Source organism: Alosa sapidissima, chromosome 2, assembly GCF_018492685.1.
Source record: "Alosa sapidissima isolate fAloSap1 chromosome 2, fAloSap1.pri, whole genome shotgun sequence".
Classification (NCBI taxonomy): Eukaryota; Metazoa; Chordata; class Actinopteri; order Clupeiformes; family Clupeidae; genus Alosa; species Alosa sapidissima.
The window spans coordinates 34949841-34967340 of NC_055958.1; the positions used below are offsets into that span (position 1 = coordinate 34949841).

General features: G+C 43.5%; 1 protein-coding gene across 1 annotated transcript in view; it reads left to right on the plus strand.

Moving 5' to 3' along the window:
• The window catches only part of fzd7a (frizzled class receptor 7a), a 3197-nt gene extending 686 nt beyond the window's left edge, over nucleotides 1-2511 (plus strand). The window contains exon 1 of the mRNA XM_042071990.1: nucleotides 1-2511. This exon is cut by the window's left edge and continues 686 nt beyond it. Within this exon, the coding sequence (XP_041927924.1) occupies nucleotides 1-1653 (1653 nt within the window). The 3' untranslated portion in view covers nucleotides 1654-2511.
• Nucleotides 2512-17500: the final 14989 nt, after the last annotated feature.

A 17500-nucleotide genomic window follows, 5' to 3' on the forward strand; every position in this document is an offset into this window, starting at 1 on the left:
GACTGGGTACAAGCGAGTGGACTAGCTGTTGCCCTGATATGCTTGATTTTGCAGCCGTGTTCTGGACAGTATCATGGGGAGAAGGGCATTTCAATTCCCGAGCATGGCTTTTGTCAGCCAATTTCTATACCACTTTGCACAGACATTGCTTACAACCAAACCATTATGCCAAATCTTTTGGGTCACACCAACCAGGAGGACGCTGGTCTGGAGGTACACCAGTTTTACCCCCTGGTCAAAGTGCAGTGTTCCATGGACTTAAAATTTTTCCTATGCTCCATGTACGCCCCGGTGTGCACCGTGCTGGAGCAGGCGATCCCGCCGTGTCGCTCGTTGTGTGAGCGGGCCAGGCAGGGGTGCGAGGCGCTGATGAACAAATTCGGCTTTCAGTGGCCCGAGCGGCTGCGATGCGAGTATTTCCCAGTTCACGGAGCAGGGGAGATCTGCGTGGGACAGAACACCTCAGACACGGGGAGCCCTACGTCCGACCCGACGCCTTTCCAGCCGGAATTAATCACACTTCCGAACATTGTGCGTCCCCCTCACCAGTTCTCTTGCCCTCTCCAGCTCGAGGTGCCCCCGTATCTGAATTACTACTTCATGGGAGTGAAAGACTGCGGGGCTCCCTGCGAACCCACCAAACCCAATGGACTCATGTACTTTCGGGAGGAAGAGGTTAAGTTCGGCAGGCTCTGGGTTGGAATTTGGTCAATTTTGTGCTGCGTGAGTACTCTTTTTACCGTGCTCACCTATCTAGTGGACATGAGGCGTTTCCGCTACCCGGAGAGGTGCATAATATTTCTTTCTGGCTGCTACTTTATGGTGGCTGTGGCTTACGCAGCGGGATTCTTCTTGGAGGATAAAGTTGTGTGCATTGACAAATTCAACGACGACGGTTACAAAACCGTCGCACAGGGCACCAAGAAGGAGGGCTGCACCATCCTGTTCATGATCCTGTACTTTTTCGGCATGGCGAGCTCCATTTGGTGGGTCCTCCTTTCGCTCACATGGTTCCTCTCCGCCGGCATGAAGTGGGGTCACGAGGCCATCGAAGCCAACTCTCAATACTTCCACCTCGCCGCCTGGGCCGTGCCTGCGGTTAAAACCATCACCATCCTCGCCATGGGCCAGGTTGACGGAGACATCCTGACCGGCGTCTGCTACGTGGGTATCTACAACGTGGACGCCCTGCGCGGCTTCGTCCTCGCGCCCCTCTTCGTCTACCTCTTCATTGGCACGTCGTTCCTGCTCGCGGGCTTCGTGTCTCTGTTCCGGATCAGAACCATCATGAAACACGATGGCACGAAGACGGAGAAGCTGGAGAAACTGATGGTGCGCATTGGGGTGTTCAGCGTCCTTTATACCGTTCCGGCCACCATAGTGATCGCCTGCTATTTCTATGAACAAGCGTTCCGTCCCCAGTGGGAAAAGACCTGGCACTTGCAGACGTGCAAACGCTTCGCTGTGCCATGCCCGGCGCACAACTTTGCGCCAATGACCCCGGACTTCACCGTTTTTATGATTAAGTACCTCATGACAATGATCGTGGGCATCACCTCCGGCTTCTGGATATGGTCAGGGAAAACCCTGCAGTCCTGGCGCCGATTCTACAAACGACTCAGCAACAGCAACCAGGGAGAGACCACAGTATGAGCCGCGAGAGTGGTCGTCTTCATTCAGGTTGTAACCTCTGAAAGTTCGCTTCGTCTACAAAAGTTAATCTCGGAGCCATAGCTACAGTCACGGATCCCACGCTCCAAACGGAGAAGTTGGGACAGGACAATGGCAAAACACGGCAAACATAGTGGGAAGGAATCAAACATGCAAACTAAGCTGATTTCGATTCTCTAAGTTTCATTTAAAGGAATGAAAGGCTATGGACACTCTAACGTGCCACGCTGTTTTCTTTTCTGTTATGTGTTATAATTTGTAAAACATCTGACCACCAGGCCAGAAGAACATTCAATGTTATTCAAATCTGTCTTAATTATTTGTTGTATTACGTTTATATTCTTAAAAACAGGACAATATATTTTGACTTTGTATCACGAAACAAGATTCACACAGGGTTGTCTGTAGTTTTATAAAATAAATAGACAAATGCATATTTCATTTAATTCTGCTAAGGGCATGGTACGCGCTCAGTCAGCTCAACAGTAGGTGCGATCCCTTGCCCAGAAAACAGAATGTTTGCCTTATACGTCCTTCTGTTTATTTGGCAAAATTGTTGGAGTTTCGCAGCCACCCACTGACAATCATGCATACCTCTACAAATTGACGGACTGCTCTGCGTCCTGAATCCGGATAGTATTATGCATGTGTACAGCTGTGAGATTATGCAAGCTTTTTAAACAACATATTGTAAATACTCACATTTTCTCAAAGAATATATGTATTTATGACAATAATCTTGCTGTTTTTTTACTTGATTTTCAAAAATGCGGTAAGATACCATTTGTATGTGTACAGTGTCACTGAATAAAACAATTAGATTTTTAAAACGCCTTTAAAGCTTTGTTTTGTCCATTCGTCTGTCGCAGCTGAGTTTTCCATTTGCTCCGAACCATATGTTAACAATTTAACAAGCTAAATTGCACCAGGTTTGCAAGCAAATGGAGCCGAAGCCGGGGTTACTCTAGGGCATTTCGCCTGCTGTGGTCGCAGATCTTTCCAAGTAATCAGCCACATCAATGATTCACGTTATATATCTGTTAATGAAATGTGACGCACGGACAAAACTATTTGTGGTCATCACTTTTGTGTACGTCTTAGATCCAATATTAGCAACAGTCTATATCTAAATGGTGTTTCCATCTCAATGGCTAACTCTCAAAAAAGAATAAGGCCTTGCATAGAAAGTTTGCATTGTCCCAACCAAGTTAAATCTGAGATCCAAGTTTGATTTGGCGAGAAATTAACATTTCTGGTGGATATAAGTAACAAACCGCATTTTTACTCCAAAGAAACACATAATGAGAACATTCCACATAAGCCATAAAGCCTTTATTTACCCAAATGTTCGCGCTCCTATTCTGACTCCAGATCAAGCAGGTTACATCTCAACCCACTGGCGCCATCTATAGGCGGCAAAGTTATCATGGCCTATTCAATGGGGTGCAAACAGAATTTCCCTCTCTGCAAACTGAAAAATATGTTTTAATGTTTCCATAACTCTAAGCTCTATGATTCATTGTTATCTTACCTAGGAGCTAATTAGGGCAATGCATCATGTGACGTACTGTGACAAATGGCTGCTCCACTCTTTATCACTGCACTAAAACAAACTACATAAAATTTCCATTATTTCCAGACCTCTTTGTGTAGTGGTATAACTGTCTAAGGGTGGTAAAGTTGACTTCTGGATTCCATTCATTCATGTGAACAGATCACAGTTGTGTTTTAAGGTGCCACAAATGACCTCACTTCCTGTCACCAAGGTTCACTTCCTGTGGTACGACTCTTACCATGTAACTCTAGTCATGTAACTTAATGTGCCCAAGCACCCCAGTTCGGTCCAAGTCAGGGTTCATTAAAAACAGCTTACCCTCAGTTACAGGGCAAACCCAGGGCAAGACAGACCTGTGCTGGACTCGTGGCTTAGGGGTATTACAGTACCAATTAATTTGGGCTTTACATTTTTGTATTAGTTGGAAACAAAAATGAATGGGTATGTGCTCATTATGGGGTGGAAAAATACTTCTCACCAGGATATGAGTAGGCAATATGCCAGTAAATGAGTTAGTAATACCAACGGTAATAACATTTTATACACATTTTTGTGATATCAACAGAATTTACAACAGTTCTGTATTTACCTAGTAATAATAATAATAATAATAATAAAGCTTTATTTGTATAGCACCTTTCATACACAGAATGCAGCTCAAAGTGCTTTACATTTGAAGCATGTAACACAATAGTAGTCAGTCAGTCATTATCAATCACTTTTATTTGCTGTTTATGATATGCTCAGCAACATATCAAAAATATAGAAAATGACATCATAAGACTGGCAGCCTTAACCCTCTTACCCCCCACAAGCACGCCATATGGCAACTGTGGCAAGGAAAAACTCCCATATTCCAGGAAGAAACCTTGAGCAGAACCTGACTTAATAGGGGGAGCCCATCTGCTTCTGGCTGGCTGCGCCCTCCAATAGTAGCAGATGTAGAATAATCTGAAAATGTAGTCTACAGGATAAGATGAGTTAACTAAAAGCTTTCCTGTACAGGTATGTTTTCAGATCTTTTTTAAAAATATTTACTGAACTCGCCTGCTTGATGTACAGAGGCAGGGTGTTCCATAGTTTGGGGGCATAATGGGTAAACGCAGCTTCTCCACTTTGTTTGTGGAGCACTTTGGGTACGATTAAAAGATTAGAATTGGATGATCTAAGTTTCCTTTGTGGTTGATAAGATATTAAAAGCTCAGAGATATATGAAGGTGCTATGCCATTCAGAGCTTTGTAAGTAATTAACATAACCTTAAAATCAATTCTATAGGAAATAGGGAGCCAGTGCAGTTCAGCCAACACAGGGGTGATGTGTTCTCTCTTCTTAGTCTTAGTTAAAAGTCTAGCCGCAGAGTTCTGTATGAGTGCCAATTTCTTTAGATGTTTTTTGGGAAGACCAGTGAAAAGTGCATTGCAGTAGTCTAACCTGCTAGTGATAAAGGCGTGAATTAGTTTTTCTGCATCTTGTTGAGTTAAAAAGGGCCGCACTTTGGCAATGTTTCTCAAGTGGAAATAGGCTGTCTGAGTAACTTTACTGATATGGGGCTTAAAACTTAACTCTGCATCTAAGATGACACCGAGGCTTGTTACTTTTGGTTTGACCTGGTGTGCCAAGTTCCCCAGATTACTAAGAATAATATCTCGCTTTAGTTTTGGTCCAACCAGAAGTACCTCTGTTTTGTCATCATTTAGTTTCAAAAAGTTTTTGCTCATCCACTGATTAATGGAGGTTAGGCATGCAGTGAGGGAGCAAAGGCCATCTGGGTTAGTTGGCTCAACAGAAAGATACAATTGGGTATCATCTGCGTAGCTGTGGAAGTTTACATTATGTTGACTTATGACGTTTCCCAATGGAAGCATATATAGAGAAAATAGCAGGGGACCAAGGCAGCTCCCCTGGGCCACACCAAAAGGCAAGTCATGTTTTTCAGATACATGATCTCCTAGACTGATATAAAAATCTCTGCCAGTAATGTAGGTTTGAAACCAGTTTAGAGCATTATCAGAGAGACCCACCCACTTCGCAAGGCGGTGAATTAGGATGCTATGATCAATGGTGTCAAATGCCGCACTCAAATCCAGAAGAATAAGGATTGAGACTTTGTTTGAGTCGGTAGCTAGTCTGAGATCATTGACTATTTTTACTAGAGCCGTTTCTGTGCTGTGATTTGATCTAAAACCTGATTGGAATTTTTCAAGGATACTGTTTTCGTTGAGGAAGGTATTTAACTGATTACAAACGACTTTTTCAAGTACTTTGCTCAAAAACGATAGATTTGATATAGGCCTGTAGTTGCTCAGATTGGTATGGTCAAGATTTGACTTTTTAAGTAAAGGTTTCACAACAGCGGTTTTAAAAGCAGTTGGAAATATACCTGTTTCTAATGAGGTATTTATTACCTTGAGAAAAAAGGGAGCTAAGCCATCATATACTTTTTTGAGGAATGTAGTAGGGATTGGATCTAAAACACATGTTGAGGAGCCGGTTTGAGTTATAATTTTACCAAGCTCAGATTGAGTAATAGTGCTAAAGGACCTTAATTTTGGGGGGCTGTTTTTGGGTGTACTATCAAACATATTACTTGTGTTACCAATAGCCTCCCTTATAGAAATGACTTTGTTTTTGAAGAAGTCTGCAAATTCTTCGCATCTTAGAGAGGATGCCTGACTGAGTGTATCAAAAGGTGTTTGATGCAATAGCCTATCAATGGTAGAGAACAACACCCTAGAGTTTCCACTGTTTTCAGCAATTACCTTAGAGAAGTGGTTCCTCCTCTCATTCCGAATAGCTCTATTATAATTTGCAATTTTTTCTTTTAGAATGGCACGGTGAACCTGTAACTTAGTTTTTCTCCATGTTCTCTCAGCTTTCCTACATGATCTTTTTAGATCATGGATATTTTCGTTCATCCAAGGTGTCAGTTTGCTACAGGGCCTTTTTTTAGTCTTTAAGGGTGCCACTCTGTCAAGCAGAGCGCCTAATTCACGATTGAGAGCCTCTACCATTTGATCAATGGGATGATGTAAAATATCTAAATTTATGGAGTCTATAAGAGCTATGAACTGCTGTTCTGCTCTAATGTCCAAGAGTCGCGATTTGATTGCAATTTCGGGATGAATTTTTGGAGTATGTAGTACAATATTAAAAGATACACAATGATGATCAGACATATTTATATCATTTACTGATAAGTCTGTGACTTCTATCCCTCTGGAAATGACTAGATCGAGAGTGTTGCCAAGGTTGTGGGTGGGTCCTGTAACATGCTGCTTTAGCTCTAAACTGTCCAACACATTAAGGAACTTACTGGCTTTAGCATCAGTTGTCTTATTGACATGAATATTGAAGTCACCATTTACAATTATCCGATCATAGCTAGTGATGATGAGCGACATAAGTTCAGAAAACTGGTCGAGAAAGCCAGTCCATAGTTTAGGAGGGCGGTATAAGGTTAATAGAAGTACAGCTGGGTCAGCCTTCAGAGTGAGGGCAATATACTCAAAGGAAGCGAATTCGCCAAAGTTGACTCGTGTGCAACTATATTTGTTTGAGAGAATGGAGGCAATTCCACCACCTCGTTTGCCTTGTCTAATTGAGTGGAAAAAATTATAATTTGGGGGACAAGTCTCAACAAGAACAGCTTCGCTGTCTGAAGTCAGCCAGGTTTCAACAAGAAACAGAAAATCCAATTTTTTTTCACTAATAAAATCATTGATTGCAAAGGTTTTGGTAGTAAGTGCACCTATATTTAGTAAACCCATGTTAGCTGAAAATGCCTCTGGCTTTTGAGGAATATGCTGAGGTATGGAAAGAATATTTGTTAGGTTTCTAGTTTTAAATTTGTCTTTTCTTTTTACTATACGTTGGGTAGAAATCAACGTTGGAATAGAACTATAAGCATAAGTCATGCTATTGCATGAAGCAGCTTGATCTATGCTAGTAGTATTGTATGTTACCCTGCAGAAAACATTCTCAGACTCATCCACATGTATAATGCCATTCGAATCAATACCTGGGGGGCGTGAATCTGTAATATTTTCTACAGAATGTCAATGTCTCAGTGTGGACGCTATGTTGTCAGAGAGTAGCCTGGCTCCATGTTGGTTTGGGTGGAGACCATCACGCTTCAGCATACTGGGCCTCTCCCAGAACAAGCCCCAGTTGTTGACATAGGGGATGCTTAGGGAAGCGCAGTAGCGTTTGAGCCAGGTGTGGAGATCGAACAGTCTGGACCATCTCTCAGCACCTTTTCTGTAGGTAGGGAGAGGCCCAGAGATGACAAAGCGTTTTTCTGTGCCCATCAGAGTGGTGATGAGAGTTTTGTAGTTTTCCTGCAGTGCTACTGACTGCTTATCTCTGATGTCGTTCGTGCCCACGTGTACGATGATGTTGTTGACCTTGGTGTGGCGGGCCAGGATGCTTGGGAGTTTCTGCTGGATGTCAAGGACCTTGGCACCAGGGAAGCAGTAGACCTTGGAGGGACCGCTACATGATGGGGGAATGCAGAGGTCTCTGACCATGGAACTGCCGATGACCAGGGTGGAGGTTGATGAGGTCCGGGGAGGAGGGGGTCGGGGGGGCGCCGACTTTGAGGAGGGACCAGGATGGTTGTCTCGGGGCTGGAGGGGCTCCTCATCCTCGGTCAGAATGGCATAGCGATTTTCCAGTCGTATAGGTTGGGCTGGGCCTGGGTGCCGTCCGGACCGTCTGCCGTGCTTGTGATGCTTGCTTCTACGCCATGGCTCAGGCTGGTGTGGAGTGGAGCTGGCCAGCAGAGCAGGCTTGGTTCTCAGCAGAGGCCGGGGAGAGGCAACAGGGACAGAAGTTGCATTAGTGCATGGCATGGTTAAAGTATTGGAGGACAGAGTGAAATCAGGGCATCTGGCATTTGTGTGTGCAAGAGAGGTAACGTTACTTACGGAGAGAATGGTGTCGAGGAACTGTTCATCCTTCTCAATCTGATGGAGGGTCGCTATTCTGGCTTCGAGTTCCACTATCTTTTCGCTGAGAAGGACGCATGAGTCGCAGCCTGGTGCACAGCTGAGGGGAGGCATCGTGTCGCGGCGAGGGCTCGCCGGTGTCAACTGTTTTTTAAACGTTTGTTTGCTAGTTGACTAGCAACAGCGATATCGTGCAGTTCCTTGATAACTCGAACACAGGTAGCAGGTAAGTAATCTGAGAAGATCTCACTTTTATATTGAGTCACTAGTTTTGAGAGACGTTAGAAGGAATTTGATGCTTTCTTCTTCCAGATATCGTTTCCTTGGCCCGGTATTATTTGCAGCCCACGTTTAACGTTAACGTTTGACAGAAAAGTTTGACGATCAAGGTTATAGAGTCCGATAATCCAAAGCCTCGAGCAACAACAGTTTATGCAAGAGTTTGTTCACGAGATATAATCGGTAGCCAGTAAATCCGTAGAAAGTAGATGGTAACAAGGAGATTTAAGATAGATAAGTTTGGAAGTTTAGGTAGTTACATACGGAGCACGCCGACCGGAACCGGAATATGGAACCGGAATATGGTACTTGTGTAAGTAATGACACAATGTAATACTATTTCCCAAATCCCCATTCTGTATCTGGTTAGCATGGAGCTGAAAATCCTATTCCATACAGTGGAAACAGCTAGAATAGGAGAGTGAGCACTGTGAGAGTAATGTAAAGTATGCACATCCAAAATCTCAACCTGGCTGCTGGACCATGGGACAGGCCTAATAATATAAATATAAATAAAGTGGACTTTATTTATTTATCTAATTATATACTCTCATGGTTAGAAATGTGTACAAGAATAATGATCAAAACCATCTTCTTCTTCTTTTTTTTTCTTTTGTGCAATAACTTCATTCTACTTTATTTTGTTGGTATAAACTTTCCAATACCAGTGATCATGAGCCAAAATAGGCAACTCCCTCAAACAGCTAAAAGAAAAGTTAAGTCAGACAGACATGCCCAGCTGAATTGAGCTGTAGTCCACTGTCTAAACACTGTGTACAAAGACCCCGTGCCATAGTCACCGTGTCACCTCATGCAGTGTGTAGTGGTGTAGAGCTTTAAAGCTCTATAGGCAGAGGCCATAGTCACCGTGTCACCTCGTGCAGTGTGTAGTGGTGTAGAGCTTTAAAGCTCTATAGGCAGAGGCCATAGTCACCGTGTCACCTCATGCAGTGTGTAGTTATTAGATTAGATTAGATTCAACTTTATTGTCATTGTGCAGAGTACAAGTACAAAGCCAACGAAATGCAGTTTGCGTCTAACCAGTAGTGCAAAAAAAGTATTGTGGTGAAGAGCTTCAGTTAAAACTCTTGGCAGAGTCTTAAGTGTTCTGCACAAAGGCGCTGGCGTGTGTGCGCCGACACTTTCTGTCACTTGCCCACACACGGACACCAGCGCTGAGATTTTTTACTGACAAGCCTTAGATAAACAATGGATTTTATTGAGCGGCTTCGACAAAAATAGAACTGAATCGTAATCGACACGGTGGCAGCGCAAGTTTGCGGGGGTTGTATTGAAAAACAATGGAATATAATGTAACCAATCATCAAAAGCGGAGTGCGCCACACCCTCATGTGACACTCATCACTCAATGAGACGCAATGATCTGGCAATCACAGGGAAGTCCTGAAGGACCTTTTTAGTTTGTGATTGCTTCTTTACTTCATCTTGAAAGAACAAAAGACGAGAAGGGCCTACTTTACGGCCTTACAGGACTGTGTGCGTGTGTGTGTGTGTGTGAGTAACTCACACTCACACACTAACGACAGATAATTAGGGGATTCTACTACTTGACATTCGTCACTGCCACTGGAGTCCGTTTGTGTACATCTGAATCTAATGCTTCCCCATAAATCTCAATGACAAACTTACACACACAGACACAGGCACACACACACACACACACACAACTACACTTTTGATACACATACAAATCCCTACACACACACACACACACACACACACACACACACACGCACGCGCACGAACACGCACACGTACACGCACACGCACATACACACACACACACATTTTAGATACTTTATTCAATTCCACATTACAAGTAAATTTTCATTTTGAATCAAATGTTTTGAATGATCAAACAGATTAAACCACATCAGCGCATTGTTATGTATGACAATACAATCTCAGGGGTACAGAAAACATCTCCTTTTCCAAATAAACATGCTTCCTATAATGGCTGAAATTGAGCAGTACTTTACCAACTGTTTGGCTCTTGTTTTCAATAGCCCCCCAATACAAAGTCCCCGGGTCGCCAGCCTGTGTACATGCCCTACTATCAAACACTAGCACAATAAGCTGGCATCTGTAGCCAAGGTTTTCGATGGTAGATATTAATGATTGATATTTTACAGTCTTAGAAAGGTAAGAGTCCTCCATAAACAGATCAAATGCACATGCTACTTCAAATAGCTTAACTGTTCTGGAATGCTGAGATATGACAACAATATCTGGTGTATTTGGTATTCCTACAAAAGTGTTTGCAGGTGAGTTAAACCAATCAGACTGTACAGTAGTGTTTTTATATAGCTTTTCATCAGCCACACAAGGAATCTGAGCAGCAATGAGATCCACAAGTCTGTTGTGTCTGGCAATATACAGTCTTTTAAGTGATGTGCAACTGTTCATAATGTGGCTACTGACTCCAGGTGTTGAGGGGGGTCATGCAGCATGCAGAGGGGTGAATGGATGGAAGGAAACCACAGTGAAAGGTTGTATTTGGTGGGAAGAACCTGTAGACGTGCTTTTATACAGAAAATAAGGACAAACTTATATACACACAGACACAGGCACACACACACACACACACACACACACACACACACACACACACACACACACACACACACACACACACACACACATACACACACACACACCATTGGCACAGAGTATGAGTTGTTTGTCTTGCAGGGCAGGTTAAGATGCCTTGGACTGCCTGGCTGCCTGTTGAGGGTGGGGTGAGTGGGGTTACTGTTGTTAGTGACTAGGGGATAAACTTCTCAGAGGCAACCACGGCAACAAGGAAACAGTCTTTCTGCCGAGGAGCTCGCTGGGCTGCGCCCCCGTGGCAACGCTTAACGGAGCTCCGCAAACACAGAGGAGCCTGGCCAGCGAGGGACAGAGACTGGGAGAATGGCCGAAGCTCTCAGGCACTGGCGAGTAACAAGATTTCATCTGATGGTCTGTTCGCGGAACATGCATGCCGGGCTATGAGGAGTCACATCTAAGCCTGACTGGACACACAGCATAAGGTTGTCTTCCGGGCTGACTGGTAAATGAAACCTCGAAACCTTTGTATGACTGGTCTGAAAAAAAGGTTTATTCTAAGACCTGGCTCCAACGGTCAAGATTTTTTAATGTGTTTTACTCACATTTAATCATGATAACTGATTGTTGCGATTACAAATATAATCTGTAGTTTAACTGGTAAGATTCACCATTGTTTTTATGTTTTAATATTTAATGTTAGCTTAACTCTTTAGGTCCTAAAGAGTCATGAGGCCACAGCATTATCTGCTTTACTATCTCATTTACATAGTCAAGAAAACACACACCATATACACACACACACACACACACACACACACACACACACACACACACACACACACACACACACACTTGTAAAAGACACAAGCACATATACACATACACACACACACACACACACACACAAGCTTGTAAAAGACACAAGCACATATACACACACACACACACACACACACACACACACACACACACACACACACACACACACACACACACACACACACACACAAGCTTGTAAAAGACACAAGCACATACACACACACACAAGCTTGTAAAAGACACACACACACACACACACACACAGTCAGACATACTTATAGGAGAAGTAAACACTCAGTGATCATAAACATTTGGAATATTCTATACTGATGAAAACAGACCATTCTTTCTCCTCTTAAGCATGATTGCTGGTTGTCGTTACACAGGAGAAGTTCACAGAAGTTCACCCTCGACCTTTTTCTCATTCAACCCTCAGCAGGGGAAAGAGGATGTGACATCATCATTGAGGCCTCTAGGACAGTCCCTGCAGAAATGCAAATGACACAGAAAACAAGAAGCTAGTCCAACACAACTCTTTACATAGAAACGTATAAGAAAGACTATAAGACATCATAAAAGTTTGAACATTGTGTAACAAAATAATCAATCAAAGACAAAACATAGAGATGCTCAAACAACAGAGACTGAATGCCTAAGGTCGAAAAACCAGTAGATAGATAGTTTTAGCTATTTAATTGGGTGTTGTGCTGACATATCAATAACCTTTCACCAGGATTGAGGACCACACCTTTAATGTGAAGAGAGGACCTGAATGAGAGCATGAAGGAGCTGCCGCTATCTCTGCTGAGTCGCGGCTGTGGGCACCTGGTGCCCTTAGAGGAGGGCGGCCATGATGGAAGACTGGAGGTCTGCTTCGAACCCGAGGTAGCCAAGCAACATTTATTTGTTTATGATCATTGTCCAAAGCGACTTGCAGTATATGAACACTACAGTAGTTAAAAATAATAGTTTCAAATAAAGTTGAGAAGCCTGAGGTCTGCGTTGAACTGGAGGTAGCCAAGCAGCATGTATTTACAACTCAGAAGAATTCAATGACATGGGCATTCACGGCAAGCGTAAATTATATTTGATATAGCTGCTGTTGTTCCCAGTGTTTCTATTTATCATGCAATATTTAATTTTAAAAACTGCATTTGTACAATCAGTTTGGAATTTCCAATGATGGTATGTTTTATCTGCTGCCACTTAAGAAAAGTCAAACTTTGGGGGCAGTGGGAACGGCTGAAGTGCCCTTGAGCAAGGCACCCAACCCCTCACTGCTCCCCGAGCGCCGCAGTAGCAAGGCAGCTCACTGATCCGGGTTAGTGTGTGCTTCACCTCACTGTGTGCTCTGTGTGTTCACTAATTCACGGATGGGCTAAATGCAGAGACCAAATTCCTTGTATACTTAGAAACCTGATTTACATTTACATTTACATTAACCATCTTTGTTACTGTACATAACTGTACATAAATGTAGTGTTTGAACATTGTAACATAACATTCCATTCCACAACAATTCAAGGTTCTAAAATTCTATGTTGAATTCAGAGCCTTATAGATATAAAAGGCTTATCTATCTAGGCTCTGGTTGAATTCTATGAACCCAGATATTCTTTAGAACGTTCATTTTCCAACATTCCCACCTTTAAGGGTTAATGTAGTGTTTTGATGTCCATGTCTCTTTGTTGACCTCTGACCCTTCAGGACTACTTCTCCTGGAGGGCCCGGCCACTGTTGCTGCGTCTGTCCCGCAGCGGGCGGCTCATGGGTGGGGGGGTGGAGGACCCCACGCCCCCCAAAACCTACAGCACCCGGAAAGGCCACCTCATCCTCTACTCCGAGGACCTGGTCTCCAGCTCCAGCCAATCAGCCACCAACAGGAAGGGGCAGGGCTCCAAACAGGAAGCTGAACCACCGCTGCACACGTTGAGGGACCTAACCGGAGCCATTCTGGCCTACAAGAGAAAGCAGGTGATGTTTGAAATGGCACTGGAGAGATATTTATATGCCATATAAGATCATTTATTCAGTTTCTATGGTTATGGTTATCTTTATGGTTATGATTACTTAGGGCATACAGATTTATCCAAAGTGACTTACAACATCACCACTGATGTCTAATTGTGTTTCGGCGCTGTTGGGTGTAGGGCAGTGAAACAATAGACACGATAGACATTTTTGGTTTACAGTTTTTCTCAGTCACTTTGGTGCTTTTATCAGATCAGAATGAAAATTCTCATAACTAATAGTTCAACCTCCACAACATTTAGTCATTTGTGCACATCATAGTAGCAATTTCTCCTTCCTCTGAACAAATTGCAAATGCTTTTGGACATGTATCAGTTGCTTTCGTACAATTCTCTGCTGTTTTATAACATTATCATTTGCTTATGTCATGTCAGTCAAAATGAACTATACTTATGGATGCTGAATAGTCATTCCCAATTAAACTAATAGTCTTCATTTCATTGCTTGAGTCACTACATACAAAATTGTTGAACTAGTTATCAAATTCTGTCACAATGCTGTAGAATTGCAAAGAGCATATACAGTAAAACTGTGAAACGTACGTATTCAGTGTCTTGTACTCACTTACTCCCTAACTACAGCAATGTGTAACTTTACTGTAGTTTTCAAATGGCTGTACAAGTACTGTATAGTGATGTCTTGAGCATGTTCAGATAGTGTCACCGAGTTCTGACCTTTTTTTTTTGCATTGGAAAACACTGAGAGAATAAACTGTCATAATGAAAACATGACAAAGCCATTTGACTATCTTGTTCATAAACGATGGTGTCAAGACTCCTCATTTTGATGACACTGGCAGTTTCATTGACATGAAGACTTGCTTTTGAGGAATGGACTATCCATTTTGAGCAAGTGACGTGCTTTTGCAGGTAATCCACTAGGTTTTGCAGTTTGCACTAATTGTTTTGAGAAACTGCTGTGCAAATGTTAATAGTGATGTGAGAAAAGCACCAAAGCGACTGAGAAAAACTGTAATTGATAATGCTTAGGCCCTGAAGGCTTTCTTGAGATCAAACGAGAGTGGAGCAGGTCACAAAGTCTCTGGAGTTATCATCTGTAGATTATGGCCTGTTGTTGAACTTCGACCGCAGTTCACTGCGGCGACTACCGTCTTGGGCAGCACAAACCGCTTTGTATCTGAAAGGTCCTATAACTGGGTATTATTTTGGGCTGGAGAGATTGACTGCGGTGTGTGCAGAAGTGAGCTGGCCATGCATCAGGATCGTCCATAACAACCCCACCTGTATCTGGCCAACTGTGGGGACCCGCACAAAAACACACAGGCCACTCTTTGTTCTCCAGACCCTCCAGCCGAAAGAATGCATCTTGGATTACAGCCGTTTTTACATGCATGATGGAATATCCTATTTAGCTTAATGGGGCTCTGGTGAAACAGAGGGAAATATGAAGCCCCCATCCTATCACCCCCCCCCCCCACACACACACACACACACACACACACACACACACACACACACACACACACACACACGCACACACACACACGTCTTAAACTTCAAACTGCCTCCTGTAGCAGAAAACACACACTCTCCAAAGAAACCAGGGAGTGATGGACTCACATGGAATGAATATCTGTTCCTCATAAAAAGGGGGGAGAGAAGGAGAAATATATGGTTGTCGGGTTGAAACAGTTCGGTTCAATTTCCAGCTTGTGGGGAGAGGAGAGGGGGAGAGGGGTGGTGAGAAGAGAGCTTCCCCACATAGAGGCTGTCTTTGTCGGGGTCAGACTGGCAGAGAGAGGCTAAGTTTAACGGTGGTCAAGGGTGGTTAGAGAAGTCAAAAGCTGTTCTCAAGCAAATGTATTGTTACTTTTAAATAACAATAATGACTCAAGTAGAATTAAAAACACTCAAGGAAGTGCAAAATAACAAGTGTAAAATGACTGCTGAAATAGCCTTATATGATGACATGTTTTGCATTTGTAATTTTTACTGTAATATGGTGCAATGATACTACTACTACTGCTACTACTACTACTACTACTACCAACTAATAAACTATCTACTACTAAAAATTAATGAACTATCTACTACTAATAATAATAATACTAATTATAATGGTAAAAGGGGAAGGTATACGCCACTGGTTCCCAACCCTCCCCCCAGTCTCTCAGCTCTCGGCCCCCAGGACTCAGTGCTCTCAGCCCCACAGACGCTCCATTGTGTGCTGGGCCCCAGCCAAGGTCAACCCTACACCACCCCACCCCACCCCACCACCACCCCCTCGCCCCAGGAGCGTCGGAGGGGTCGGGCGTCGCCTCTCGAGTCTGAGGGCAGCACCACCGTAAATCAGCCATCGGCTTTTACGAGTGTACCAAGTTTCAACTCCGACCACGGGTCAGAAGACAGACAGACAGACAGAGAGATAAACAGAAAGATAGACAGAGAGGCACACAGACAGACAGACAGACAGATAAACAGACAGACAGACAGACAGGCACACAGACAGACAGACAGGCAGAGAGATAAACACAGAGATAGACAGAGAGGCACACAGACAGACAGACAGAGAGATAAACGCAGAGACAGACAGAGAGGCACACAGACAGACAGACAGAGAGATAAACACAGAGATAGACAGACGCACAGACAACAGCATGGGCAAGCAGACACACAGACACACAGACAGACAGGCAGACAGACAGGCAGGCAGGCAGACAGACAGACAGGCAGGCAGACAGGCAGGCAGGCAGGCAGGCAGACAGGCAGACAGACAGACAGACAGACAGGCAGACAGGCAGACAGTCAGGGAGAGATATACAGACAGACATGAAGATGTGTCATGTCATCTACTGTTTGTATAAAGCATATCTGAACTCCCCCTATTACCGTCGGTCCTGTATTTCCGCCGTCTTGCGTGTATGTCACTTAATATCCATTTCTATACAAACCAAGACGGCGAACTCCTAAAGAAACGCAACCACCCACAACATAGGTGTATCTAAATTAGCTATGTACCAAAAATTACATTTTACCGTGACTCAAAGAGGCTGCGTGTACAAATCTGCTTGGAGCTCCAGTGGAATTTTAATTTCATGACGACAAGTCTAACCATTCATGTGCCATTGAAATGGTGTAAATAGGCGACCCACCAGGCCAGCACTAACCTCCGAGCGTGGTAAACAAAATCGGATATTTCAGGCAGTAAATGCCCCGGTAAGAATCAAACCAGATTTGGTTCAAATCTACACACATATGGCTACTGAAAAATGTAAGGTTAATTTATCAAATGTTATTTTTAAGTATTAAAAAACATCATTGTTTTAGAATTTTCGAACAAAAGTGGTGGTAATTGGAGGCGTTACGATACAATGCTAGAGTATCTCTTCCGTATCCCCCGCCACACACACATCATCATAAACTGTTTAACAGCCTGTTCACACAAAGGATGACTGCAATCTGGACTGCTGTCAACCTCAGTTTCAAGAAATTGAACATTTGACCCAGAAATCCTTCGCCTTCACCCAGCCCCTATAGTAGTTAGCAACCCCTCAGCATACAGGCTATAGTCTATAGGCCGGCCCTGCTGTTTCCATTAGATTGGTAACCAGTCCGCATGATGTGGAAACTCCACACCTGAGCTGTGATTTAAGTTTAGTTCTGCATG